Source organism: Xylocopa sonorina, chromosome 6, assembly GCF_050948175.1.
Source record: "Xylocopa sonorina isolate GNS202 chromosome 6, iyXylSono1_principal, whole genome shotgun sequence".
Lineage (NCBI taxonomy): Eukaryota > Metazoa > Arthropoda > Insecta > Hymenoptera > Apidae > Xylocopa > Xylocopa sonorina.
The window spans coordinates 4,168,384-4,186,675 of record NC_135198.1 but is presented as its reverse complement, the minus strand read 5'-3'; the positions used below and the strand labels follow the sequence as shown (position 1 = coordinate 4,186,675).

Sequence of the window (18,292 nt, the reverse complement as noted above, 5' to 3'; positions counted from 1 at the left end):
TTATGTTTCATCGCACTCGAATTTATTCTGCTGAATTCTGTAACCTTGCCTTTTTTTACAAATATATACGCGTCGTTTACGTTCAGTTAAAATTTAGCCGGTGGAAGTACAAAATTTGTTGTTAATAACTAACGATATTCTTTTGAAAGAAATTTATGCAAATTACGTGGATCGTTTAAGCCGTTTTAATTATGGGTTTGTAGGTAATCGTCAGAAAGACGGGTACCATTTTTCCTTTATACGTATGTGGTTTATCATTTTTATGTTTCTCGAGTTTTGACGTTGACCTGCATACAGTTCGAGCACATTTCGCAGATAACTGTGTCTCATTCTGTATCCGCATAAACATCTGCAGTCTGCTCGTATCCTATGCATACGTATGAAATACATTTTGCCTGAAGAAGTAGGGAAAATTTTAACCGGTACTTTCTCGAAATACAATATTGATGATCGAATTCGCTAATAATCGATATCAATCCTCTATTTCAATTCAGAATGCATCAGCTGCATATAAAAATCAAACGAAAGCAAATCCTTTCAAAATCCACAAACATATACACGTAACTTGTAGCTTGCATATCGAAGAGAGTAAATAATCTTACATAAAAGATACAAGCATGTAACCTCGAACAACAGAAAAAAATTTTCATTAAATGAAAGCTTGCACCCAGAGGGGCGGCCAGCATCCCTTCTTCGCCGCTGAAAGCATTGAACGCAACCCTAAGAGACGTTTAAACGCGAAACGAAAAAGTCTCCGACTCGCAGCGGCTGTTAAATATCACGGAAACGTGTCCGACTCTTTAATAACCGTGTCTCGTAGCGAGATGCAAAATCAACGGGGCCAGAGAATTTTCGGACTTGGGCGCACAGATTGAGCGTAAGAACACGGCGAAGTGGGTATAAAGAGGTAGCTCGTTGAAACAAGTTTCACCTCTTGAACTCGAAGACAGTAACATCGGGCGCGCGTGTAAAGAAACAGAGGATGAGGATCCTCTTCATGGTATTTCGTACGGCACACGTAGAAACGCGCTGGGGGTCGCACACGGACGCGGAGTCGGAACAGGAGTCAGAGAACGTGTACATACGCTTCCAGGGACGCGTATATAAAACGAACCGCTGGGCTTACGCTTGTGCGGCCTAGCAAGAGGGTACATACAAGCTGCGTGTACGTGTAACATCGTTTGTACACACATCGAGGGAAAGGAACGTGGTAGTTTCCGCTGCAGGGCTTCGAGTTGGCGAAACTTTGGCCGACGTAGTTACACTGCCGCCCCTGCTATCCTCAGATGCGGCTGGCGCGCTCGTGGCTCCAGCCAGTATTTGTCTTTTCCGCTTTGGGTATTCCTTTTTTCTTTTTTTCTTCATCTTAGACGGTAGTTAACGATTGTCATAACAATTACCGCTGGTAACGTTCGCTCGTGCACACGAACGAACGTTAATAAGGTAAACTAACGCGATGATTAGTCAATTTTTAGTACCCAACTTCCCTAAGAACGATAATACCTTCGAGTTCTTTTCCAGAGGGGAACAGCGTTGGCTCTTGGGAGGTTTAACTATTTACATCGACCAATCTAGGTGAACGAAAACGTTGAATCGGTACATTCTGTGAGGGGTGGTTATTTACTCGAATTCTGCTAAAGGGTTACTTCCGTGCTCCGTTTAGACGATGCCATTTTTCATGCAACGAAATGCATGCAAGTGGACGCCAGAAGTGATGTGCAGTATGAGTCGTTTCTGTCAATATGCTAGCAGATATAATCCTTGATCTGTGTCGTTGAATTTCAACGCATTACTCATAATAATCGTGTACCTCACGCATCATCTGATTGCATTTTTTAATAATAATACAACTTTAATCATGAATATTTCAAATATCATCGTAAAAAGAATATTTACGAACTCTATCGATCCTCGCAGCTTTCATTAATCGATAATGCAAAAGTTTTGCACTCTTCTCGTAACTAAACGATTCTTCAGTACCATGGAAATATCATTTACTCGAATCCAATAAAATCAGTTTATACTCTAGAAGAGGAAATGGTTAATGGATATTTGAAAAAACTATTGATTTTCACAAATTCGAGAGAACCAGCAGTGACAGACTGCACCGACGCTGTGTCTCTAAATACAGAAAACCACCGCTCGCGTGCAACTTGCGTCTCTCTTCTACCTGACGATGACGCTTTTCTTGGGAGCTTTGCAAACTCGTTAGCGTTCGCTCACTTAAGGAACTCGTTAGCTGCCTAAGTAGTGAATTAAGCATATATCTTCTCATCTGTTCTTTCGCCCGCAGTGTCGTGCGTCGAGGTTTCGGCTCGTTCACCCTTTCTTTCTCCTCTCGATTCCACGCACACCCTCCCCAACGTCCCCTTCTATTCACACGCGCGTATTCTCTTTCTCCCGTTCCACTCGCAGACGGTGGCGGTTCCTTCGTTCAATCGCATTAGTCTGTGGTTTCGACCCGGTTAAAAGTTCCACCTGGATTCGTTTAAACCACGAAAGTTGTAACTTCTTGTCTCGAGAAATAATGTTCTTTCCGCTTCGCGGCTTTCCGTTGGCAATCTTTCATCCTTGACTGTCGCTGCGGCTTGCCTCGTGGAGTCTCTTCAACCCGTTGCTTTCGCTTGCGTCGCCTTTGATACGAAACGTAATTGAACCCCTTTTCGCAGAGAGGAGCCAGTTCGCAGGAATTAATATTTCTTATAATTTGCCCGATAATTTATTGCACACTTTAACGTGAAGCACATTTTATTTGTTCCTACATTTCCCATTTTCTGTTTTACATACACGAAATGCCGGTTTATAAGAGTGCCATCGCGAAGAGGTGGATTTTACAAAACGAAATAAGAAATAAGAAAGTGTAAAATTGTATTTGCAGCTTCGTTTTCGAGGAAAATAAGTTTAGATATCGTTTCGATTCATTTGTAGTCGAGCAATCCGTATATGAAATGAAAAAACGGAATGGAGGGTCGCCAGATGAATTGGCTTTTTCGATTATAATATATTAAAATGCGCAAAGTTCGAACATATACATTGTATTTTTGGTAATAACAGAGATCAGAATTAATTAGTACTGTTGAATTTTAAAGCCACTTTTCTGAATTTCGTTTCCGAATGGATTGACCTGTTTCTACGTAACGCGATTCAATTAAGGGGAACGTTTTTGAAAAAAGACATTGTCAAAATTTCGCGTGCTCGTAATTAGCGTAATTCATAATTAGCTTTGTTTAATCGAGCTGTGGTTTAAATTAGACGCGAATTACAAGTGGATACTTACTTACATAATTGTGTAATTGCTCTTTAAATTCCGCAATTAACATTTCAAGCACATTAAGTGGTTATTATTCAATTATACTTTACATTTAAATTGTACTTTATGCGGGGATTTGCGCAAAGCACTTGACACACTTTCCCAAATTAGTTTGTATTGACTGAACCCTCGATAATCAAAATTCAAATGTGCTTCACTTATTTTCCACGAACGTTTAAACGCTTTAAGGTCAATATTTAAAGTTATTCGATTGTTATCCAAGCAATCTGTTGTTTAAGCTAATATTTTTATTTGCATTTTCAATATCTGTGCACCTGAATGCAATGCACTGTTTCACGAATGTTAGCAAAGTCGCCAATTTCCATGCAAAAAATATTTTCCTACTTTTCTGAAAATAGTATCAACAGCTTGGTAAGCAAGCACTCTGCTAAAATATTAATCAAAATGCAATATCGCAATAACTTTAATAACTTCAACAATTCTTTTAAAATCAATTTCTATACAAACTACTTCGATTTAAATTATATTTAATCGATTTTTATAATCGATAATATAATTATAATCGATAATTATATTTAAATCGAAGTAGTTTGTATAGAAATTGATTTTGTTGAGACTTTGTTGAGACAACCCTTTACTACTATTTTCACAAGAATGAAGTAAAAATCAAAGTAATTAAAACTTTCATTCCTGAACAATCGTAACTCTGCATTGCAACCCTTAAATGGTATCGCGTCTCAAATATCTATCTCGCTTCTGCTTACTGTACTTGGTTACCATCCCCCTTAATATATTAAAGTTTCACTGTAAGCCCCAAATATTAAGTACATAGTAAATCCACTCAGTCATCAAAGTGGACCAAGTATATTAGTTTCGAATTTAAACGACTGTACACCGATACATCGTCTCTCTGCCTTCCACACGACGCAGAAATGAAATTAACACAGAGATTCGTCAATCGACACGACCACGTGAAAAGTACTGCGTGCGAAGAAGAATAAAACGTTAGGAAACAAAAGGCTGGCGAGAAAGGGGACAGATAGGGGTTGAAGGGTGCTAGTGGGCGCTGATGGGTGGGTTGGGGGGTCGGTCAATTTTCGGGTGGATGTACAAACAGAGAATGTTTCTTTTGGTGCGCAGGTGGTAGCAGTTTCGAGAAGCACGAGAACTACAACGGCTCGCTGCTGCAATTCCATCGTGTCGAGAGGCGACAAATGGGGGCGTATCTCTGCATCGCCAGCAACGACGTGCCGCCCGCCGTTAGCAAGCGTGTGACACTCGCCGTGAATTGTAAGCTTGTTTTCCTCCTAATCCCTGCGATTGTAGCCGCCGGAAAGGCACCCATCGGCGACAAAAGGCGACGGTGCCGACGCTGATGTAACAACGGCCACGCGTCCCGCAGTGACGAATCGCTATGGCCGTTCGCGTAACCGCCCCGAGTGGTTTCGCCCTCGAAGGCTCCTATATCTTCCACGGTTAACGTACCGCTAACGATCGTCAAGTCGCCGATTAGAATTGGTTTAAACGAGTTCGACCGAAGACGCCCAAATTTCAGGGGGTTTATTTCTTTCCTTTTTTTTTTTTTGCGGGCGTCCACATTGGCTGCGATTTATTGGTACCGTTCGCCAGTGATTCCACGGTATCTCAAGTTAATCCTTTGATGACCTAGCATTTTCTAGCCCCATATCCGAATTTTCTGCATTAGACGCTAACATATGAGTTCCATAGATAAGATATCTGTAGTTAATTATTTAATAGATCAAAATAATCGCATGTTTAATATAATGAGTTTGAGTATTTAAGATTTTTAAGCGATTCTTACTTTTAACAGATTATTTGTATATTGTTTCCGTCGGATGAGAATGTTTAATTCCTTTTTGTTGAATCGAATACAATTTTTGGTCGTACTTTCGTCAAGAAAGGGTTAAATAGAAATGATACTGTCTCGTTTCTCTGTTTTACTAACAAGTGAGAAGAATGGCAAAAGAATTTCGAAATTGGCTATCACTGTGAGAATAAACAGAGCGAGCTGAAAGGAAAGACAGGAAGGAGCGTAGCAAATTATTCGCAGATTTATTACCCCGCGCAATACCGCTTCTTTCGTTTGTAGATGTTGCAGTTCAAACGAATCAGACGCGTGCATTCATTTGCCATTAAATCTGCAAGCAACTGCACATTTTAATATTCGGCTCGCATTGTTTTCAAAGCGGAAAGTACTTTGATACGACTCTGAAAAAGTTTTCTCATAATTCTTGTACACTTTTGCTTTCTCCGAAGCAATCAAAAGCACGGTAATATTGTCTGGGCATAAGTTTTGATAGCGTTTATAGTCCCAGGAAGATTTTAATAATGTTCAGAGAGACATATAATCGATACGATAAAAAGTACGCTTTTGTATTACGTTCGAACAGTCTTTCTACTAAAATTTCAATGCAGAATGATGCACGTAAAAGATTTTAATCAACGACTTGAAATTGTTCTTAATTCGAACGAAATTGTACAATTATTCAAACGGCAAAAAATAATAAGAAATCAATTACAACAATCGATTGGCGTTGGTTGAAGATTTCATTTGCGCGCCTTATATTATTGGAACGCACGCGCACACGAAAGGTATGCGCGAATGAATGCATAAAGGCGCGCTATATGAAAAGAGATTACCAACGATTGTTCTTTTCAAATTATTTCCCACGCGTGTAATATATTTTATTCGCGATCGAAATAAAACAAGCCATTTTATCAGCGTAGAATATTTCCTTCCATTAGAAATGTCTGTTCGCTTCTATATAAAATAACTCGCATCAATAGGCGATGATTTCAATAAATGGTATTGGTATTAATTACCTGAAAACAATAGAATACCGGCCAAGAATTAATTACGCTCAGGTTTCATAACGTACTATAGACATCGCGATCCTGTATTTTTATAACGAAACTAATAATTGAGTATACACGGTGTGCAGTATTTTAACTTGGATACTTTTTTAACGATGCTGTCAAGCACAATAATAGAACAGTAAATATTGATTTCCGGATTTATATTGCAGCTGGTAAACCCGCATGAAATTATCATACGAGCGCAGTTATACCACCGTATCGATGCATTAATACGGGGATTTCTAAAACTGTAAATTTTCGCAAACGGGCAAAGATCGCGTAGAATTCGTTTAATGAGTCCATAATAGGGTGATAGTCGATAATAAATCGGATCATTTAATTTCCATTGTTCTGCTAAATAAATGGCATTATTTTCTTTGAAATATTGTACTAATAACGTTGTGAAAATACGCGTTCATTTGGAGACAACAAGCACGAAAGCGTTATAATACGTAACGAACCTTTCGAAGTTGATGGAAAATTTGAGAAGCGATCCTAGAAAGCAAAATGAAAGCAAAATGAAGAATAACAAAATTGAGCACGCGTACGCTCAAACGTTTTCAAAGTCGTCTTCTTCAAAAATATATCGTATATACGATCACTACAGAAACAAAATGTTAAAAATGTCTGGAACAATTGTCCAATTAACAATCGCACAACCATACGGGGAAACAGGGAAAGAAATAATGGTAAATAATAAAGCAGAGGGCGAAACCAGCAGGCGTGGAAAAAACGTTAATTACAATCGCGGCGAGCCGTGTAACATGATGAATATCGGCTAATTAATTTCAAACCGCTTTCACAGTTGCACCTGTCGTCAAAGCACCTAATCAGCTTTTGGGGGCACCTTTGGGCACGGACGTGCAGCTCGAGTGCTACGTCGAGGCGTTTCCAAATACAATTAATTACTGGGTAAAGAACCGGCGCGGTTCCGAAGACGAGATGCTGCTCGAGGGGTGAGATTATGCGCCCTTTTAATTTTCTACGCTCGCCAGTTTTCCGCCGGGCTAACGGAATTTCTTACCATTCAACTGAACAGGCTCAAGTACAGCGTGCGAGAAGAACGGTCCGGATACAAAGTTCTGATGTGGCTGTTAATCAAAGGATTTACAGAACAGGATGTGGGCAGTTACAAATGCGTGTCGACGAATAGTCTTGGCAAAGCCGATGGTACTTTAAGGCTATACGGTAAGTTCGTCGATTTATACAAAGGAATCGTTCGAGTAGCAATAATCGTAAAAGTTTCCTTGCGTACGCTTCACCTCTGTTCATTGTAATTGCAGAGCGTTTAGATGACTGATCGTGTTCTCCATTCCTATCTATATTTTTCTTAACGAGGCAGCTTCAAATGCGTTGCCACCCCTGCTATTACCATTTACCTTCGTTTCTCTGTCGTATCCAATTATACGTTACTAATTGTACAGAGTGTCTTGTGAAATATAGTGCCGCTAGACAGAGTTCTTTTTCATCAGAAAATGTATACACCTACGTAATCATATTATATCGAATTTGGAAATGTTATCAGAAATGGAGATAGCTTTCTCGATAGCGAGGCTTGCGAGTTTTCGAGGAAACTTTTCTTCGAAACAAATTCGATTTATTCTTAATTAATATTTTATTTCGATTTATTAAACCACCCCTTAAGCTTCCTGCATCCCTATAGTTCTAAAACGCTCTGCATATGTAAAGTCTATATCTAGTAAACCGTCTTAGAATAATTTTATTTACATTTCTAAACGAGCGTTCTGCTTTCAGAAATTAAAATCGGCTTCGAGAGATCATCGCGTGTAAAAGACCATGTGATAATCGGCGGTAAGCTCAGCGATTCACCGCGTCGACGATGGAACACCTAAATGGGTGGCAAATAATATCGACAATGTTGTTTAGGTATGGCCGAGGCAGCGCAAAGTTCAGGCGCAAGCAGTGGCGGCAGAGGATTGTTCGGATGTCTGGAAAAATTGTCCCACCTATTATCGATGTGTCTGTTCGTACCAGTGTTACTCTGGCCGCGGTGAAGAAGGCACCCGCTATTGGTCACCGCTAAGCTGAGTGCCGGATAACTTTGTGCCAAAGGACAAGAATATTAGGAAGAATGTTGTGCGTGTGCGCGCGGCCGTATGTCTGAGCGTATGTAAAATCGAGGAGTACATGGTTGATGACGAGAGGAGAGATTGTAATTGTGCGTGTGAATCACAAGCAACAGCGAACCAAACAGAGGAAAATGAGAATAATAATAATAATAACAATAATAATAATAACGAAACCGGAGGCTCGCGTTCTCCGAATCTTCCTATTTCCCTTTCCTACTTCCAAGTGTCGGAGAACAATTTTTAGATCAATGGATGTTGTCAATGTATGCGCCCATTTAGATTCGCAATTCGTTTTGTTAAATAGTCGACCACGAATCGACGGATCGATGAATCGATTGGAAGACGCATCGCCAAAGGGGAAAGAGAAAACGAAAAAAAAGAAGAGAAGAGAAAAACAGAAAATGATAATACAAGACTTGGAAACGCTGAAGCAGCTTGGCCCTTCCTAATAATGCTTAACAAATCGTTGATAATAATATTTCACACAATCATTTTATTATTGGTATCAGCGTTGCGGATATTTAGGCGTCAGGGAATTCGATGTTTCGAAATAAAAGTATGCGATCGAACGTTGTAATATATTGCTTACAATAACTGCACTTACCCCGTGCTCCATATCCTTTTCTTCACTTTTCCATGCGCGACGATGGCTTCCGCATCGTCTTCGGTAAGCTTCCTTCCAACCTACGGGATGAAACGAGAATAAAACAGTTTAAATATTGTATTTTTTCAGTGCCATGAAAACGTAGGCAATGATTCTTATACTTTCCCTTCGAAAGTTTTCGTTTGTCTAAACCTACTTCCCGGGAGATAATTAAATTTAACGCTATTAAACATATGTATCAATATTCGCATCGAATAATTTAGAAGTATGTTCATTTAATATTAACAATTTAAACTGCTCGTTTAAATCAAATTTTATTCTACAATACATATTCCATATCAGGAAGTCATTCTTACCATTAAAGCCTTTTAAATAGTTTGTATATAAGCGTCTTTTTATCGCAATAAACTGAATTTTAGCATATCGTGGTTATGTCGATTTTTATAGTTTAAACGATACTTGTCAAGAAACAAAAGCATATTAAAATAAAAAAAGATGATAATATAGAAAAATGTTATTATTGAATTCTGTTAAATTAATTTTAATATTAACAAGCTAATTTACGCAAATTGATACGTGTACATGCACAATGTGATGAACGAAAAACAATTTAATACAGGCAAGTAGTTGAAAACAATGTGACTTAAACTACTACGCCGATAACAAGGACATCTTGTACTAAGTCACCTCGAAGTATCTTATAAACAAATATTATAGCCTTAAGAAAAGAATTTCTACGCAGATAATTTGCGTAGATTCAACAGAAATTTGACATTACAGAATTAAAAATACGTTCAAATATTAATGTTTCCCTTTAATTTTGTACTCAAAATACAAGGATGTCAATCTACGTAGTCAAGTGTCACATTGCCCCCTATGAGCTGCAGCTAGAAACGTAGAATATCAATACAGAACAACAGGTACACTTCCTTGTTACCATACGACTTAAAAACTGACGTATCTACCGAGAATTACAGACCTTTTACTGAAAAATGTCCCTAGTCTACTGCGGTAAATTTGATTCTCGATGCCTTGTAACTTTATCTCACTTTAACGTAACTTTAAACGTAGGATTTCCTCAAAAATTGATCTAATTGATTAGAATATTAGATAATATGCCAGATTATGACCGATTGTTGTCAACAATGAAAGCAGAACGTCCCTTTGCTTGGACATTTGAAGTAAATGGACATAGAAGTTCAAAATTCGAAACAAGTCGTGTAAAAAGTGGGATTATTCACAGAGCAAGGCAGAAAAAGTTACAACGCACAGTATTTACTCGACCTACTATTATACAAAGTAATGTAATTCAACAATTCGCACCTTTGTGCAAAATAAACATCGCGAGTAAGGAGAAGATATATTTCAACTTACATTTTCTGGAAATTCATTGCAGATTTATATCGAAAACTGTTGGCACACGTTCCAGCACACTGTATTCTCACACTATTTAAACATTTCAACTATTTAAACACTTTGTATTTCACTTAGAAATAGAAATTTATGACGAAGACGAGAAGAGACGCTACCGCCACGACCGCTTGGACTGTACTGACATTTGAAGTTCACGACCGAAAGCTTACGTGATTGGTCGAACATATTAAACTATTTCTATATCATATTAACAATGTTTATTATAAATAAGTATACTTAAATTATTTGTTCCTTGCATAGAATAATTAATTGTATTAAAAATGTATCATATATCATAAAATATTACATGTTAGAGTAGGGATTTTCTCTGGTAGCACTGGTTAATACTGAATGAATTTAAAGCGTCAATCAGCTGTGTGGGGGGTATTGTTTACTTAAGCGGGAAAAGTACTCTTTATTCGATTGACGATATTATCAAATTGACAAAAAAATTTTTAACTAACGGTGTGTATATAAAATTATATCATTGTTTTCATACATTATCAAACAGCGTTTACGATTCTATGAATCGTAAATGAATTGAAATCCATATTATTTAATATTCTAACCTGTATAGCAAGTGGAAAATTTGTATTAACATTCAGAGAAAATTTCATATTCGTTTTCGTATTATCGTGCATTGGTATTATTATTAGCAAATATTATTTATGCTTTTCTGTGTGTAACAGTATGACAAAACTTTCTAAACTCTCCGATGGAAAGTGCAGACAAGGTAGAAAAGCTAGAATGGAAGAGGCCCGAAGAAGTAATGCAGTTGCATCGTTTAAAAGTAAGAAAACGTGCTCTCCAAGCACGTATGAACAATATACGTATCGACAGAGGAAATTCAGGAGTGAGGTCTATGCAAACCTCTGATAAACAAAATAACGATTCCAGTCAATATGAGGCTCAGAAGCGTAAGAACCCTTTTGCGAAAGACGAGTCGAATAAGAGAGCAAACATAGAACCAGTGGATTTAGAAGTCAGTAATGACAATACACTGTTCGAATTATTAAAAATAGAAGCTCCAAAAGTGAACAGAACAGAAGGTTCTGTAATAGATTGTTCTTTAACATTCTCTAATGTGTTTACAAAATCAGAAGTAATTAAGAATACTGCGGACCCTGAAGTGCCAAAAGGTGAAAAGTATCTTCCAGTCGATTGGACTTTAAAGACTAAAATGAGATTTATGTCTCCAAAACCGTTTCCGTGGAATTGCAAACTGAAAACTAGCGAAGAAGCATCAGGTACAACTGGTTTTGTAAGATGTCTAGACATCAGTGAACGAGAATCGACTTTAGATACTAGTCCAAATGCAAGGTAATTACGATAATATTTTAATTCATTATTTATCTAACAAGTGTTTAATTAAATTAAAATTCCCCAAGTTCAAATAAAAGTTTCATATTGTATTATATTATAATACAATTCCATAATATTTTGCGTCTTTCGTTTAAATATAAAAATACCCATCAGGCGGTTCTATGTATTTGTAAACAGGTTTCATAGATGTTGTTTAATATGGCAACACCCCTCGTTGCCTTGGTTAGAATTGTTTCCTCGCTCTGCAGGCAAAGTGAGTGGAAATTTAATAAGCAATTCCATAATAGTAAATAATCCAGTAATTAAAGAAGCATTGTACAAGGAATGGAGCGAGAGCTTTAGGTCGCTTTTTCATTTACTGAGAGCACGACAGTGCCCATATTTTTATGTTTGCGCGAATAATTTTACCGTTCTATTCCGTGCTGCTGGAATGTGTGGAATTTCCGAAGCTCACGCACTCTTGACGCCTACTACGCGTGGTTTTCGGCAACTTCTGAAACAGGAAGGTAAGAATAATATTTAGCACGCGATGCAAATATTAATAACATTGCATATATGAATATTATAAAAGGAGAAACATAATAAATTAGATTAGAATATTTCAACATTATTTATTATTAATAATGCTTGCACTGTGAGAAAATGAATTTCGTAGTTTAATAGCTTTTACAATTTTTTTGTACTTTTCAAATATTACTTCCCTTATAAATAAATAAAGAGCTCAATAGAGAAATGAACTTACGCCTCCTCTTTTTCGTTCTTAATTCTTTTATAGAGATTGAATATACCATGCCTTTGAGAAAAGATTCTAAACGGCGATCGGATACGACTGACTCGGGTTGCGAGACATTGGATTCAACCACATTGAATACCAGTGCATCGTTAAAAGATACGGAAGATCAGAATCCTGAAGACGAGGAAGATGAAACACAAGATGAATGGTTGCAAAGTCTAGGTGTTGAAAATTCCGAAATTCGCAAAATCAATAGCTCTCAGGTAATTTAAAAATATGTATATGCTGAACCCTTCATTAGATGCGTGCGTAACTCCAATCTGCCATGTTTGTACTGGAAATGAGTAGTTTTTTGTTTGAAAATATATACGTATTTTGTTTTGGCTCGTTTACGTAGTATTAATATATATTTTTTTGGGGCAAAAACGAGATAAAATCATTAAATGATTCTAATAAATTGATTTAATTTTGTTGCAGGCGAGAATGACGTTAGAGAAAGGAACTGAGATAGATAATATGAAACAATCCCTTATTTTCGTAAAAGATGTCGAAGCACAAGCTTTGTTCAATTTTCTAATTAATTGCAAGTCTGCCATTACAATAACCGGTCCATTGGCAGGAGTACCTCCGACTCTTTTAGCGCCGGTGGCTTTCCATGGCGCGATGTTAAAACCACTTAAGGTATGTATCATTAATTTTCAATACAAATATTATATAATAACATCGTGAAATTTATTCTATAATTTATACGTTATTTTTTACCGTTTTTTTATACGTTATGAATTTTTTTATTTACTGTAAGTCATAAATTTTCATTCTTATCACAATAAAAGTGAATCATTAAATTTTTATTTTTTACGAGTAATAAAAGCGAATATATGCAATATGTCGTACGACCAAGTCTCGTATAACGCGATTATTCAGACCGCGTTATAAGAACTTACGCGAAAAATGCATTCTCAGAGCATGTAGTGAAAAAAGTAGTTATAAAATATATTTTATAGATACAAAAGATAATAAATGTATTTAGTTGTATTACAAGAAACTGTGCTATAAGATATCGCATTATAGAAGGGCTATCGTAATTTTTTCTTCGCGTTCTATGGAAGTGGCGTTACGGGAGTTTACACTGTACTTTCATACAATTTCGTATATTTTGTTTTGTATCCAATTAGAGATGATATTTCACGAATAACATTTAATAATAACAGTTTACACATAATAAATACGATACGTCATATGATAGGTTTTTAAAAAGTGGCGAGTGTCTTAGTAGATTTGAAGAAGAGTGTAGATTTATGGTATTTACGTAACGTAAATCATTTCCATTTTTGTTCAAAGGTTAAGGAAAGCGTAGTTCGCGTTGATAACGAAAGGTATTTTTCTTTGGAATTAAAAGGACCTCTTTTACCACACATATTACCCTCCCTTTGTTCTTTAATGAAATCTAGCCAATTGGAGCAGTATTCTGCGAGCTGCGCGCGATTAGATTCGACGACTTCATTTTCTGCGGTAAAACGCGAAATAGGTAAGTTGCTCGTCGTCTTCCATTTCTCCAGCTATTGTACAATCGTTGACATTTGTATTTTTTTTTTTTTTTTCATCAGAACAAAAGGAATCGGGAAATCTATCAAAAGTTTCGGAAAATGTATTTGGTAAAGAAAATTTGAGCGATTGTGGATTCAATAGCGAATTAGTAAAACATTTTTGTAGCCCTGATCCATCGCATATCGAAGTTATAGAAAACATAAAATATTCGAATAATTTGTATACGTGGTCTTGACGAATAATTATTATATTGCTTTAGTTTAGAGATTAATTCAAGCAAGAATATTTTTGTACATAAATTTAAATCGAAACGTAATTGACGTACTATTGACGTAATAATTGACTTAATTTATTGGAAGATCAATTATCCATGAATAATATTAATTTAAAATATTTCCATCAACTAAAATCGAATTTATTTGGAGATGTAGCTTGCAAAGTTGATGTCGGTTGTATTATATTTTTTAACGTGTAATTAATAATTAATTATTACGTTTCGTGCTGCATTTTTATTCCACTAATATCATTGATAACATGCAAGCATATTTGTTATTCCTATATTTGTATAATATTTGTTTATATAATTTTTATCCTTTTACTGGGTATATTTTATTTTCATCGACAATGAATTTTTCAGAATATTCTTTGCAACTCTTTAGTCTATTCAGTTTCTTGTCGTTAAAGGTATCTGGTAGAAATACAGATCGATGATAGCGAAATGGTTTAATATTTTATCAGTAAGATAGACGTGTTAAAACATTCCAAATAAGTACGAATCGTTTCAAAGAATAATAGAAAATTGATGTTAAAAATGGAAAGAAACAGTTATGTATTACAGTTTTCTCAATCTAGTCATATATTCGAATTAATCGCAACGGAAAGCCTTTTTTGGTAGAGGATCCTCACGGTGATGTAACGTTAGAAATTCTACTATCACGTTGATAAAAATAAGACTGTTTCGTGTTGGTAAAAATGTTATTTAATATTGAAAGTAAGTTGTACTGAATTTAGAAGACAATATAATGTAATATTAAAAATTGTATACAGACGTACTTGTTGCACTTTATTGAAACTTACCTTCGACTTTCTCGTTATTAATAATTTTTTTCACGCGGACAAAACCGGGCTGACGAAATTGTACACGACAATAATTTATTAGAGACAAATTTTCGAACGGGGGCGCGACGAAGGTGGGGTTCGCGGATGGACTACCCCTAAAAATAACGAATCGATATTTGCTCGCTGCCCCCGAATTGGTCGCCCGGTCACCTCGAACGCGAACAATCAATTTGTCGTAATGAGCCATTGTTTTACTTGTTATCAATAATCTCTGAATGTTTACTTTAATAAAAACGAGAATATTCCTTCGCCCCACTTATGCGTGCACGCAAAGTTCAATAATTTGCTAGCCATTTAATAAACCAATTTGGTTGTTCAATGTTTCAGCTCGAGAACGATATTTTCTTCCCATTCTGCTCAACGTGGCACGAATTGAAGTAGGATCTATTACAGAATTACAATTTACGTGCAAACGTGTGCATGTGAACACGAACATCCCGTCTATATGTCCATATATATAATCGTGCCCATGTGATGATTACGTCAGTGCCCGTTGCAGTCTGTGCTCATCGTATTGCGACACTGTTCAACGAGCAGTCTCATGTTCCAAGGTCTTTTATGCGAATTCGCTTTTCGAGTCGAACAATGCACCGGTAATATTGCCCCCAAGGGCGTTGCTGAAAGCGATACCCGCACGCTTCCACCTGATTTTCTTCGTCTTCCACCTGCGAAATAGCCCCGTTCTACCCGCTAACCCTAATTTCTTTACAACACCATCGCGATCGTTATCACGTTACATACCGAAGATGTTTGAAAGTCTTCGGTGCAACTCGAGAATGGAGGCACGACGAAGAATGCGCGGAAGAGGACACGACGAATGTATCTATAAAAATAACTCCGCGACATTGAAACAATTTCCTTTCTCCGGTGAAACTGGCGAATCTACGAGAACCAAATTTCCGAGGAATCCCAAGCAAACATCGTCGACTTCCTCGAAGACCGGTTTAAATAAAATCCACCCCTAGCCAAGTACTCTTCAGCACCCTCCGTTTACTCATCTAAATTAAACGTCCATCCTGGACACCATTTGGGAATTAAAGAGGTGCGGATATTGACACAGAATCGCGGATTACCTGAAACGGTGAACATCCAACTAGACCGTGCAGTGCGTGATCAATCATATTTCTTCCATATCCCCGAAGCGCGGAATAATGTTTCGCAAACGTGGAACGCGACTACTCGAAAGTACGCGGACAAAGGGGTAGTAGGTAAGGGACGGAATTTTTCTCTGGGGTAAAACAAGCTCGAATCAGAAATACGAAAAAAAGCACGAGCCTAGGCGGCGCGGGGAGAGCCAGAGGGGAGGGGTCCCTTCTCGCGCGAACGTCCGATCGGGCTGCCGAGAGGCAACCCCTCGTACACAGGAGGGTTCAGGGTGGATAAAGCTGCTGGATACGTAGGGGGTAAGGGATTCGCGCGAAGGGAGAGGGGCCAGCGGCGCGTCGGGGGCGACGGGGGGAGGTTGGTGGGTGGCTGGACTGGTGGGTGGGCCGAGGGGGGAGAAAGGTCCACTCGGTTGTGTGGGTGTTGCGTGTGCCTTACACGGAGAACCGGCGAAAGCTAGAACGACGAAAGAGGAACGAACGGCTCGACCTGACGCATCGCGTCGAAGGAGGACGGCGAGCTGGGACAGAGCGAGACGAATCTCGCTCGTTGGAGGAAGCGGGACGGACGCGATAAAAGTACGCGCGGAACCGAGATGGAAGCGAAGCGGTGCCCGAGTGCGAGGGAGCTGGAGAATCGAGGCGGGAGCGAGAACGACGCAGACAGGATCGCGAGGTACGTGCATGCAGGCCAGAAGAAGAGAGAGCCTCTCTCTCCCCATGATGTACGTATACGTCCTGGTCCCTTATTCCCTGTACGTGCGAAGGGGGTTTCGAGAGGCTAGCAACGGTGGAGCCACGACGACAACCAGCCACACAACCACGACGGCGAACACGACTACCACGACACCGCGTGGGGGTTGCACGGAGACCCCCTGGTGGGGTTCTGGCTGGCGACCCCACAGTCCCCCGCTGGAAATGATATCAGTCGCGACTCGGTCGAGGGAGCCCCAGCACGTGCCGTGCCCCTTGCAGAGTGAGCCCATTTGCTTCCTCGGTTCGACTCCGCTCGGTGTACTCGCGTTCCTCCTTCGTGCGCGATTTACTTCACCGCGACGCGTGTTTTCGCCACGGTGTCATCTATTCCGGGGAACAGGAAAGGGTGTACGGTGGTTGTGGATAAGGGACGAGTGAAAACACCTCGCCTCCTGGATTTTACTCTACCCCGCCTCTTGGATAGTGCCCGCCTTACGATCACGCTGGTGATATCAGAATCCGACCGGAGGTTTCGTCACTTTCCACGCGTTTACCATCTGGGGCAATCGAAGGTGAGTGTGAAACCGAGGAAAATGGCTTTCGGCTGGGGTTGCATCCCGTCCCGGGGCAACCTTAACATCCGTGTCCTCCCCGTTTTTGGTTACACCTCGATTCGAGAGAGAGATAGAGGGAGAGAGAGAGACAGAGAGAGAGAGAGACAGAGAGATCTCTCCGTTCAACTCGCCGTTCGCCTTCTGCTAATGCCATCACCGGGTGTCTATTAATTAACCAGTCGAATCGATGCCAGTGCCTCCGCGAGGGTGAAATGACTTGGCGAAACTCTCGATTTGGTATTTGCTTCGCTGGCTCCCATCGAGCTTTAAGACCCCACACGACATCTGTGGGCTGCTCCATCGGAACTGCAACAGTTTGTGCCTTTTTCCTCTTTCTGTTTACGATAACACCCGGCCCGTTCCTACTTCGGCACCGGCGCGATGATTCTATTAACTTGTTCCTAATAGCTTCATGAACCGAATGGCCGCGGCTGAATCACATAATTGACCGCGAACGCACTTGTACGACATCTACGACGTGTCCTGCAAAGTTTTCAAGCACCGGGCGACTCTCCTTTCCTCGTCTTCTGTCGCGTCTGAGTCGATACATCGGGGGATCGCCGTTCGCCCCCGTCCGTCCTCTTTCGTCCGCCAGATAACACACAGCCTTCGATCGAGAAGAAAGAGAGAGAGAGAAAAAAAAAAAGAAACAGCAGCGACCGCGTTCTGCTCTTATTGCCTCGTTTAAATTACGACAGCGGTCTCTCGCGGCTTCGCCATTCCCGGTAGATCGCAGTCCCCGATTTCGTGCGCGCCCGAATCGCCTTGACCCCTTCTAACGATCTCCGTGGCCCGCCCGTTATCGTTCCTCGGTGCCGCTGTCACGCTGTTATCGCTCGATCGATTCGTGGATGATCGCGACGCGGGGTGCCAGTTTCTTAAAACCCGGACGATTTTTCAG

General features: G+C 39.4%; 4 protein-coding genes across 5 annotated transcripts in view; 2 read left to right on the top strand and 2 right to left on the bottom strand.

Moving 5' to 3' along the window:
• The window catches only part of LOC143424550 (lachesin), a 61,003-nt gene extending 52,403 nt beyond the window's left edge, over positions 1-8,600 (top strand). The window contains exons 5-9 of the mRNA XM_076896687.1: positions 4,412-4,561; positions 6,954-7,104; positions 7,188-7,336; positions 7,904-7,960; positions 8,036-8,600. Coding sequence (XP_076752802.1) covers positions 4,412-4,561; positions 6,954-7,104; positions 7,188-7,336; positions 7,904-7,960; positions 8,036-8,163 — 635 coding nt within the window. The 3' untranslated portion in view covers positions 8,164-8,600. The remainder of the gene's footprint in view (positions 1-4,411; positions 4,562-6,953; positions 7,105-7,187; positions 7,337-7,903; positions 7,961-8,035) is intronic.
• Positions 1-18,292, bottom strand: part of LOC143424448 (uncharacterized) — a 167,126-nt gene that overhangs the window by 53,459 nt on the left and 95,375 nt on the right. The gene's annotated exons all lie outside the window — the stretch shown is intronic.
• Positions 1-18,292, bottom strand: part of LOC143424571 (protein YIPF7-like) — a 197,436-nt gene that overhangs the window by 165,140 nt on the left and 14,004 nt on the right. The gene's annotated exons all lie outside the window — the stretch shown is intronic.
• On the top strand, positions 10,634-14,159 carry Hd (humpty dumpty). The gene is made up of 7 exons (XM_076896671.1): positions 10,634-10,720; positions 10,945-11,575; positions 11,756-12,084; positions 12,354-12,574; positions 12,789-12,992; positions 13,653-13,839; positions 13,919-14,159. Exons 2-7 carry the CDS (start codon positions 10,971-10,973, stop codon positions 14,092-14,094), a joined length of 1,722 nt encoding a protein of 573 aa, XP_076752786.1. The 5' UTR covers positions 10,634-10,720; positions 10,945-10,970; the 3' UTR covers positions 14,095-14,159.

What these genes read in the sequence shown, in the direction of transcription:
- Hd (XM_076896671.1), top strand. Translation starts at nt 10,971, where the DNA reads ATGGAAAGTGCAGACAAGGTAGAAAAGCTAGAATGGAAGAGGCCCGAA. An exon ending in CGATGTTAAAACCACTTAAG is followed by an intron (nt 12,993 to 13,652) that starts GTATGTATCATT and finishes TTTTGTTCAAAG; the next exon opens with GTTAAGGAAAGCGTAGTTCG. An exon ending in TGCGGTAAAACGCGAAATAG is followed by an intron (nt 13,840 to 13,918) that starts GTAAGTTGCTCG and finishes TTTTTTCATCAG; the next exon opens with AACAAAAGGAATCGGGAAAT.